This window comes from Ceratotherium simum, chromosome 13 (assembly GCF_057802395.1).
Source record: "Ceratotherium simum simum isolate JZ-2026a chromosome 13, ASM5780239v1, whole genome shotgun sequence".
Classification (NCBI taxonomy): domain Eukaryota; kingdom Metazoa; phylum Chordata; class Mammalia; order Perissodactyla; family Rhinocerotidae; genus Ceratotherium; species Ceratotherium simum.
This window is the reverse complement of record NC_141912.1, coordinates 32,975,386-32,986,206: the sequence shown is the minus strand read 5'-3', so window position 1 is coordinate 32,986,206 and position 10,821 is coordinate 32,975,386. Positions and strand designations below refer to the sequence as shown.

Genomic DNA, 10,821 nt, shown 5'->3' with positions numbered 1-10,821 from the left:
CTCAAAATGTGCCCTAGCCACAGTCTTCACCATCTCAGCTGATGGCAATTTAAAAATTCCAGTTAAGGGGCCAGCCCGGTGGCTTAGCAGTTAAGTGCGCGTGCTCTGCTACTGACGGGCTGGGTTCGGATCCCAGGCGCGCACTGACACACCACTTCTCCAGCCATGCTGAGGCTGCGTCCCACATACAGCAACTAGAAGGATGTGCAACTATGACATACAACTATCTACTGGGGCTTTGGGGAAAAAAAAATGAGGAGGATTGGCAATAGATGTTAGCTCAGAGCCAGTCTTCCTCAGCAAAAAGAGGAGGATTAGCATGGATGTTAGCTCAGGGCTGATCTTCCTCACAAAAAAATAAATAAATAAAATAAAACTGTTTAAAAAAAAAAAATTCCAGTTAAGCCAAAAAACCTGGAATCCACATTGACTCCTTGATCTCACTCCACATTTTCAATCAGGCAGGAACCCTATCTTGAGAAAATATCCAGAATCCAACCTCTTCACTTCCACTGCTTTCACCTTGATCTGAGCCACCCTTGGCTCTCACCTGGGTTACAGCAGCAGCCTCCTAACTAGTCTTCCTGAGTCTACCCCTGCTCCTACAGTCTTCTGCAGCCAGAGTGGGCCTTGTTTCAAAGGAGGCCTCAAAGGACTCCTTTGCTCAATGTCCTGCAATGCCTCTCTGTTTCTCTCAGAATAAAAGTCAAAGTCCTTACAGTGGCCTACAAGACCCTAGATGACTTGGCCACCTGTTAGGTCTCTAATTCTATTACTCTCCCTACCTTCCTCAAGCATGTCTCACTTTGGGGCTCTTCCACTCCTTTTCCCTCTGAACGGTTGGCTCTTCCCCCAGAAACCAGCATGGCTCACTCCTTTCCCTCCTTGAAGTTTTTGCTCAGTGTTAGTCCCCTTCTCAAAGAGGTCTATCATGATTACCCATTCAAAATTTTAATCTTCCCTGACCATCCTGGCACCCCTGATCCCCTTTAACCTGCTCTACTTTCCTTCTTTTTTTCATAATACTTGTCATCTTCTAATAGATCGTATAAATTTTAAGTTGTATTTACTGTTTACTGTCTGTCCATGTAAACTTCATGAAGGCAGGGATCTTTATTCACTCTTATATTCCAAACACCTAGAATAGGGAATGACACGTAGTTGATGCCCAATGAATGATTTTTTAGATCTTTTAATCAAAGTATAAATTATATATATATATATAGGAAAATATATATTTCGATGAATTTTCACAAACTGAGCAGAACATGTAACCAAAAACAGAACCTTAACTAGCACCCTAGAAGCTGCCCTACCCCAAGGCTAACTACTATCCTGACTTCTAACAATATACATTAGTTTTACCTGTTTCTATGCTTTGTTCAAATGGAATTGTACATTTGATGGTTCTTTTGTGTCTGTCTTCTTTTGCTCAACATTATATTAATGGAATTCATCCACATTGTTGTATGTAGTTGTTGTTTGTTCGTTCTCATTGCTGTATAATAATAGTCCATTGTGGGAACATAACCCAGTTTATTTATCCTGAACTAACAAATTATTTAAGCCCCAGATCCTATCTATCCTCCTTGGTGTCACCAGGGTTGTTGCGAAGATTAAATTAATTAATTTAAATTAATTAAAGCATTTAGAATGGTATCCAGTATATAGTAGGTGCTCAATAAAGGTTAGCTATTAATTTTGTTATACAGTTTTCCGATATTTTATTCAGCCTACAATGATCTCACTCATTTGAAGTCCTATACAGTTACTCTAGTACACTTTAGGATGCCAACCTGGCTTCACCATTGGGAAGGGCCAACATGGGTGGCCTCAGTGGCCTGGTCTGTCCTCAGTACATGAAACAAGCTAGGCCAATTCTTTCCAGGGAGTCAGGAAGTCTGAAATAGTGGCCAGCGACTGGGGCTTGCTAGAGTTAACTCATCTGGACCCCTTGAAGGAAAAGTCCAGGAATATTCTCACGGAAGGCCCGGAGCTCTTAGCTCCTGCCTCCCCTGGGGTTGGCTGTTTAACCATTTCTGCCATCCAGGGATTCTGTATCCCCAGCGTCTTCCCTCAGTGTCCTCCTAATACAAGCCCCTTTTCCTTTCATTAGATACTCATTTTCTGTAGCTTGTCCCCAAAAAGACCTCAATGACTCATTTAACTCTTAAACTATCAGGCTTTATAGTATTGTGAATCCTTTATGCCATTCAATAACACCAGTTCTTTCATCCCTCCATCCATTCACTCAAGTTTTAAACATTATTGAGGGCTTATGATACATCGGGCACTGCAGGGTAGATGATATCATCCCCATTTTCAGATGAAATAGAGAGGCTGAGTGATTTGTTAAGGTCACAAAGCTTATAATGATGGAGAATGTTGGTTCAAGGTAATTCTCGCTCTTCATCGTGGGCCTGGGTGATATTTTTTTATCTGTACATGTCTTTTCGTCCCACCTAAATTCCTTGAGGTCAAGACTATCTTATACATCTGGAATTCTCCTTAGTGTACAAACCCATCTGCTGCAGTAGACACACTACAAAATTGTTGATGGCTTGCTCATATGGGCAAATCCTTGCTGCCCTTCCCTCAAAGATGCTTCACTCCTTCCCAAACCCAGGAAAAAATATCCCCCCAAACAGGAACCAAACTGACTTGATCTGGAGCAGGAGAATAATTTATTTAGTTTAGTTTGACTCTTGCTCACAATTTTCTGTTCCTTTTCCATGTTGGAAGTCATTAGAAACCTCTTCAATCCCACCACATCTCCCCCACCACAAATCAGGGCAACTCAGAGATAGCTTTCTTGGCTGGGGGACTGGTTGGCTTCTCCTGTTCTCTCGCTTTCTCCTCGTACATCAGGATCCTGGTTGAGATGGGAAGAGACATAGGGATCAGGGGACAGTTCTCTCAAGAGAATAAATCTTAGGCTGCTGCAAAAGTCTAGAAGAGGATGAAGCTTGTGAGGGTGGGAGGAAGAGGAGGAAGGGCAAGAGTGGGAGTGCTGGGGGCTGTGGGGACCAGAACTGTGGATGGGGTAGGACCTTGGAAGGGCCCCTCAAAGGATGGAAGAAATGGGTGCTGAGTAATGTGTAGAAGGTAAGCCTGGGGATGGGGTTGGGGGTGGGGACAAAACAGGTACATATAGGGGAGGTTGGAACTAGACCCTCACATTTTTAGGATGGCAGATCTCTTGCCCAGCATCATCCTGACAAAGTCAGAGTAGCTAAAGGTCTCGCCAGAGCCACTGGACACTTCCTTGATTAATTTCTTTAGCTCCAGGTGTGTCTTGGGGACTCCAAGTTTCTCCAGCATTCGCTTCAGGGACATGATATCTGGAGGCAGAGGATGGGGTGAGAAAGGGGGGTGGGCACTTTCTCCTCCCACCCCCCACCTCCACATCCCCATTCCCCTTCCTCCTACTCTGGTAGCTGGTACCCTCCTACTCCCCCACCCTCTCCCAAACCATGGGAAATGGAGCCCTCCCTCTTCTTAGGCCTGCACACTCCCCCAAATCACCCTTTTCTCACCAATATCTCCATTTCCATTCATGTCAAACTCCATGTATTTCTCTGGGTGAAGGGAGAAAGCAGAGAGGGTAAGCGCTGGCTGGAGGGTCAAAGGCAGGGGTAGGCGGGTAGGGGGTTAAGATAGGGGTGCTGACCCAGTGCTAGGTTGGGGAGAAGATGTGGTAGGAGGTGGTGCAGCAGGCAGAGGAAGTGGGGGTTGGGGAGTTGAAGGGCCCTGTTAAGGTGTCGGGAACTAGAGGGGGTGCTGAGAGGAGCAGGCCAGGGAAAGAGACTGCAACCAGGAGGCAAGAGAGGCAACCTCCCTTCTTCTGACCACAAAAGTAAACTTGGTGTCTCTGCTGTCCCCTCTCTGTTCTTGGGGAAATCCTACCCTCCTCACCCCCCTCCACCCCTACAGTTTTCCCCTCACTCTTGAAGGCTTCCAGTTTGGAGGGCAGATCCTCATCACTGCTATATTTGGGATCATCCAGGAATTGCTGTGGGGGGAAAGCAAGAGCCAGAGTAAGGCCCTCCAGGGCCAGGGCCCCCTCCCCCAGGCTCTGCCCACTTAGTTCTTCCTTTACCTTGTTGATTTCATCCAGTCTCTCTTCCTGCTGGGCCTTCAGCAGCCCAAAGGCTTTTCCTCCTGACGGTGCACAAAGGTTAATGTATTCCTAACCCCCCTTCCTCTCCTCACTCCCCCACCCAGCCCCAGGCCATCACATTTCTGCCTTCCTAGGCTAGCTAACTGCCCTCCTAGCCCCCCCACCCCCACCCCAGGTCTGTTCATCTCCTTGCTCGCATTTTAGGCTATTGCCTATTCCACCTTCCCTACCCTGTAAATCCCTCCTTTGGCTCATGGCTCAGCAGATGCTAGCAGAGATGCCAGCGGAGACAGACCAAGCTGGCGGTCTCTCTGTCTGCTGGCTCTCCTCTCCCACCAGCCTGCTTGGAGGCCTCCCTCGCAAACTTCCCCTTTCTCCTCATTCCTCCTCCTCTCCGTCCCAGGCCTCACTTCCCCTCAGCTTCTGCTGACACTAGCACCCCAGGAAGAAGGGGGAGCTGGGTGTAGAATGGGGATGAGAAAATAACATACTCCCACATTCCTCTTAGGGAGAGCCCAGTGTGTGCATGAAAGAAATATTTTGATAAGCCACCGGAGGTCTGGAGGAAGGGCAGTAAGACCCCAGGGGCGTTTATTCTCCAGAACAAATGGTCTTTGAACAGGTCCAGAGGTTCAGGTAACTCTAAGGCCTTGCGTTTTGTCGGGTTTCATGAGTCTGAGCACTCAGATTTGGATAGGGAGCTGAGGAAGGGCTGACTGAATGTTTCTGCGCTGCAGATGGCAGAAGAATCTGAAGTCTGCTAGCGGATCTGGGAGGGAGAATGGGTGCCGGGTCTGGAAAGGGAGAGAAACTTCACTCCCAGCCTGGCAGCTTGAGAGAGGCACTTGGAAATGTGGAAATGTCTAACGAAGGAGTTTTAATTAGTTTGCTTTCGGATGTGCAATGTAACTCCCTCATCATGTCTCCTTTGAAATCGTCAGTAAAATCCACAGAGCTCAGAAATTTGAGAATTTAAGTAGATTCTTTGGAGGAACTGAAAGTGGTGCTGAGAGAGACAGCATTTGTGGACACAAGAGCCAGGGGATGAGGCCAATGTTAGGTTTGTGTGTGTGTGCGTGTGTGTGCTGGGGGGAATGTGCTGGTCACTGGGTTCAACAGAGTGGGTGAGCAGCCTCTGATAAATGCCTCCCTAGGCATGCCCTTTATCTCCTTTGCTGCTCTGTTTGGCTAGTTGCTTCTAGGGCAGGTGAGGACAGCATGTCCCCCTCACTGAGACGCTTTTGTCCAAACGCCCCGCCGCCCAGAGCTCCAAACCTATTTCCCCTTCTGCAGCTGGGAGTTTTCACTTCTCACTGCCCGCTCCCTGACCCACACAGGTGGGGGCGATGCTAGAGGGGACTTGGACTTCTTAACTTCCCTTTATTGCAGCTGCCACTCCCTCTGCAGAGAAAGCTGTAAGCCTGCACTCCCAATGGCCTCAGAGCCTGGTGGGGGGAATTCATTTCTTTATGTATTCATTCAACATATATTTATTGAGTGCTTACTGTATGCCAGGCATGCTTCTAGGCCCAGTGAACCAAACAAATGTAAAGTCTTGTCCTCGTGGACAGTCTAATTGGGGAAGACAGACAATAAAGATAAACAAGTATATTAAAGGCGGTAGGGGGGCCGGCCCAGTAGTGTAGTGGTTAAGTTCCCACGCTCCACTTTGGCGGCCCGGGGTTTGCAGATTCAGATCCCAGGCGTGGACCTATGCACCACTCATCAAGCCATGCTGTGATGGCATCTCATATACAAAATATAGGAAGATGGGCACAAATGTTAGCTCAGGGCTAATCTTCCTCAGCAAAAAGAGGAGGATTGGCAATGGATGTTAGCTCAGGGCCAATCTTCCTCACCAAAAAAAAAAAAAAAGGCGGTAGGTGAAAAACAGTCTGGGAGGGGGATAGGAAGTGCTGCAGTGGGCTGTAGTTTTAAATTGGGTGGTTAGGGAGGCTGCTCTGGGAAAGTGATGTTTGAGCAAAGATTTCAAGGAGGTGAGGGAACAAGCCATGTGGATATACAGGGGAAGAGCATTTCAGGCAGAGGGAACAGGAAGTGCAAAGGTCCTGAGGTGGCAACATGTCTGGATATTTGGAGTATTTGTGAAGCAGCAGGGAGGCCAGTATAGCTGGAGCAAGGTGTGTGAGGGGAAACAGGCAGGAGATGAGGCCAGACTGTGCAGGGCCTTGTAGGCCATTGGGAAGATTCCAGGTTTTATTCAGAGTGAGATTGTCTCCCAGAGTGGCCTTTCCATCAAGATCAAGGAAGGCTTGGCAGACTACCATGGTGAGACAGAGCTTAGATGCTCAGAAAAACTTCCTGGGATAGAGAAAGTGAAAGCTGCTCTGACCATGGGACAAAAGTGAAAAGTAAAGAATATTTAGAAGGGCAAGTGGGTGGAGAATAAAACTTAGCCTAAACACAGATGTGGGGAAAGCCTGCGAAGAACAGACACGCAAGAAGACACCTCCCACCCAAACTCAGGGGTCTGGCCCCTGCACCACAGAGCAGGCTAGCTTACAGCAGTTATGGCTGAAGGGGAGGTGGGGCCTCTGGGCAAGAGTGGGCAATAGCGGCAACGGTGCATTAGGGGGTGCAGCAAGGAATCCACTGAGAACTTGGAAATAAGGGAAGTAGATAACTCTGACAGTTAGGTTGCAAAATCTCTATCTTAGCAGAGATATGCAGGATCTCCTTAAACCAGTGGTTCTCAGTGAGTGGACCTTCCACCAGCATCATATGGAAACATGTTAGAAACACACATTTGTACGCCCCAGCCCAGACCTACCGAATCAGAAACTCTGGGGGTGAGGCCTAACAATAGCTTTTTAGCAAGTGCCCCAGAAGATTCTGATAACACTCGCAAAGTTTAAGAGCCACTGCCTAAAACAATAGAGTGGGTCCCAAGCTTGCAATGCTTGCTGAACCCTGGCTGAAGGGATCAACAGAGCTTAAGCACGGGTCATTGGGGTGGTGGGGCTGGTCAGCCGTGGAGGCAGAAAAAAAGAGGAGTCACCAAGGCAGGTGTTGTTAGTGTCCAGCCAAGCAGGCAGGGAGAGAATACTGAACTGGCTCAAGAAATGACCAGCTAGAACCCCGTGAGATTAGAGGCCGTTATGGAACTGGCCCCTAACTGGTGCTAACTGGCTTGGAACTTGATTCCAAGTTCCCCAGGGGAACTGCCGGTCAGAATTAGGCCCCGTGGAGAGTGCCTACAGGAAGAGGATACACTGGCCAGAAAGCTTGTCTGTGTGTGTGCCCTGGATGTCTTCCATTTGCCCCTCCATTTTCCCTCTCCCACTCTGCTGTCTGCCCCAGGAGACTAACCTGTACAGACCACTTCAAGGGCGCCTCTGGCTTCTAGCTGGTTTTGGCTGATGGGGAGCCTGGCAGGAAAACAGCAGGAGGGAGGACATTAAGTTGAGGGTATTCATTCCTCTGGCAACCTTCCCACAAGGTCACCTCAGGGTGGCCAAAACCTCCACATATGGGCAAGTTTCCTCTCCGGGTGACCTGCTCTACACGACTACCTTCTTTCAGGTTCCAGTAGCCCAGGGAATCGGTCTGTGAACTTGGAAAGGAAAAAATGTACCTCCATTTCTCACATCCAATATTATATGTGTTGCCTTGTCAAAGGTCACGTCACTGTTTAAAGTTCTTCAAGTCAAGCAACAACATCGTTTGCGCTAATGTCTTTTTTATTTGTTTTTATTTTTTAAATTAATTTATTTTTTTGTGAGGTAGATCAGCCCTGAATTAACATCCGATGCCAATCCTCCTCTTTTTGCTGAGAAAGATTGGCCCTGGGCAAACATAGGTGCTCATCTTCCTCTACTTTATATGGGATGCTGCCACAGCGTGGCTTGACGAACCTGTGAACCCTCAGGCCACTGAAGCGGACTGCGCACTTAACCGCTACACCAGCAGCCGGCCCCCGCGCTGATGTCTTTATTTATTAAAATCTAGCTTCAACTTGCCTGGATTTTAAATGTCTTGTCTTTTATTTGATGCAGTAGTAAAGAAGTGTATGATTCATTTTATCACAACATTTCATTAATATTTTGATACCGGGAACTCAATATAATTGGTTTACTTTGTTATATATTTTTTATTTTATGCTTTACTAGAATGCCAAAGAGGTCTGTGGCACAAAATGAGTAAGAATCCCTGCTGTAATCTCTCCCTCTCCTCATCCCTTTGGACCTGAGATAGCAATATCTCTTGTGGTTCCCCTGTACTCGACTCACACCTTTGTAAATAAACTGTCTCTTCAAATTAACCTAATTTGAGGGTGCTGTTTTCTGTTGGGTCCCTGACTGATACAGTGTGCATGTATCTGTGTGTAGGGAATGGGGGTGGGGCTGGGAAGAAATGGATCTCTGTGGCTCTATTTCTTACTGCAAATGAACAAAAGGGCATCCTAGGGTATGCACCCGACTCGGGCTTGGTAAATGAGAGCTCTACCTGAGGCAAGGTGGGAAAACGAGGCAGGATTCTGAGCCTACACAGTGCAGCTTTGTAGAACCATAACCAACTCACCAATGTTGCTGTTGCCAAAAGCCTTTTATTTTCCAAAAAGCCTCCTTGTAGGGCTTTGAGGGGATGGTGGCAGCAGTTTGTTTCTAAATTTCCTTTCTTGTCTCCTGGAAACCATAGAGAGCAATAAAGAGATTGGAAACACACACACACACACACACACACACACACACACACACACACAGGCTACATTTTCAGTGAAGCTAGGAGACACAGAATACCTAAAAACTCCAACTTCTGTGCATGTGTGACCAAATCCCAAGCTGAGCAGGCAGCCCCCAGCAGTGCCTCAGGGAACAGCAGGGAGGGAAGAAGGGTCCCAGTGACAGCTCTTGAAAAACAAAAATATTCCTTCCTGGGAGGAAAGGCCCCACTCTTCCCCTGAGAGGGAAAAGCTGAAGGCAGGGCTGACTGAACACATTCAAATACTGGTAAAGGTGCAGAGAGAATGTTTTCAAGTGCCCAAAGGCACCCAGAGGTGACAAGTCTCAGAAAGTGCCAGCAAAATTCTCCTTCTAATATTAAGTGCCTCACCTTATGTACACTTAGGAGATGGCAGCCCGTGAGGGCTCCTGTGAAATAAGGAAGCCTAAAGTTGAGGGTAAATGCTTGCTTAACTGGCAGAGGGTCTCAGAGGCAGAGGAGGTAGTGGCTACAGGGAGGTGCCAAATTTAAGGAAATAATCCATTGTTATGGCAAAAGAAGAGGAGCGCTTGAATTTGTAAATCTGGAAAGCCATCTTGGGCCTGCTCCCCACCTCCCTAGCCCCCAGGTCTTCCGGCTGATGGTTCAGAAAAATCTAGCTCATTTAAATACGAGTAACAAGGGCCGGCCCCGTGGCTTAGCGGTTAAGTGCGCGCGCTCCGCTACTGGCCACCCGGGTTCGGATCCAGGCGTGCACCGACACACTGCTTGTCTGGCCATGCTGAGGCCGCGTCCCACATACAGCAACTAGAAGGATGTGCAACTATGACATACAACTATCTACTGGGGCTTTGGGGAGAAAAAGGGAAAAATAAATAAATAAATAAATAAATATGAGTAACAAAAGGAAATGAGCAAAGCTTCTGTTCTTAGCAGCGACAAAAAGGTAAAAAAGAGCAACACAATTTATCGACAGATGACAATATACCAGAGGTATATTGCCAAAAGCGAGTGGAGATTGTAGCCCAAAATTCCATCATGAGTTGAAAAACAACAAAACTTAGTGCAGCCTTTTAGCAGTGAAGGAATGCCACACATCAGAAACACAAGTACTCAGAGAAGAGATGAGGGATAACAGGAGGGTATATATGGGAACAGGAGGAAAGATATAGAAGAAAAATACAAAGCCATTTGGAAAATGAACACTAGGGCCAGCATAGTGGTTAAGTGTGCACGCTCCGCTGCTGGCAGCCTGGGTTCGGATCCACCGGGCACACCGACCCACCGCTTGTCAGGCCATGCTGTGGCGGCATCCCACATAAAGTGGAGGAAAATCAGCGCAGATGTTAGCTCAGGGCCAGTCTTCCTCAGCAAAAAAAGAGGAGGATTGGCATGGATGTTAGCTCAAGCCTGATCTTCCTCACCAAAAAAAAAAAAAAATGAACTCTAAGTTTCATTGGAGAATAGAGACATAAAATATACATTCCTAATTTTTGAAGTCATAAATGACTGTTGTGAAATCTTTTCTTTTTCTATTTCTTTCTTTCTTTCTTTTCTTTCTTTCTCTTTTTTTTTTCTGGTGAGGAAGATTGGCCCTGAGCTAACATCTGTGCCAATCTTCCTCTATTTTGTGTGTGGGACATCGCCACAGCGTGGCTTGTTGAGTGGTGTGTAGGTCTGCATCCGGGATCCAAACCCAAAAACCCCAGGCCGCTGAAGCGGAGCACACAAACTTAACCACCACGCCACTGGGCCAGCCCCTTCTTTTTCTATTTTTAAGATCTGAGTCATTGTTATCATGAACAGCTTTTGTGAAATGCTTTTATTGTATTGACTAAGATGGTCATATGGATTTTCCTCCTTAATCTCTTAATGCAGTGAATTATATGAATAGGAACTAGGAATTGCATGACTAGTGAATTGTTTTCCTAGGATAATGACTGCTTGGTTAAGTTGTTTTATATTATTTAAATCAATTCTGGTGTAGGTTTGCTAATATTTTTATTAAGTTCTTTTTT

The 10,821-nt window shown here is 46.8% G+C and overlaps 1 protein-coding gene across 2 annotated transcripts; it reads right to left on the bottom strand.

Annotated features, from left to right (window-relative positions):
• Positions 1 to 2,667: 2,667 nt before the first annotated feature.
• On the bottom strand, positions 2,668 to 4,499 carry AIF1 (allograft inflammatory factor 1). Of its 2 annotated transcripts, XM_004424369.3 has the most exons (6): positions 4,351 to 4,499; positions 4,100 to 4,161; positions 3,946 to 4,012; positions 3,537 to 3,578; positions 3,179 to 3,341; positions 2,668 to 2,872 (listed from the first exon to the last, which is right to left on the bottom strand). In XM_004424369.3, the coding sequence occupies exons 1-6, from the start codon at positions 4,373 to 4,375 to the stop codon at positions 2,788 to 2,790; spliced, it is 444 nt and encodes a 147-aa protein (XP_004424426.1). In that variant the 5' UTR covers positions 4,376 to 4,499; the 3' UTR covers positions 2,668 to 2,787. The 2 variants fall into 2 exon arrangements, with proteins under 2 accessions (XP_004424426.1, XP_087294480.1); XM_087438354.1 differs by lacking the exon at positions 3,537 to 3,578.
• Positions 4,500 to 10,821: the final 6,322 nt, after the last annotated feature.

Coding starts and splice junctions, on each gene's coding strand:
- AIF1 (XM_004424369.3), bottom strand. CDS start 4,375: ATGAGCCAAAGGAGGGATTTACAGG. Junction 4,162..4,350: donor CCAAAGGAGGGATTTACAGG/GTAGGGAAGGTG, acceptor GTGCACCGTCAG/GAGGAAAAGCCTTTGGGCTG. Junction 4,013..4,099: donor GACTGGATGAAATCAACAAG/GTAAAGGAAGAA, acceptor TTCCCCCCACAG/CAATTCCTGGATGATCCCAA.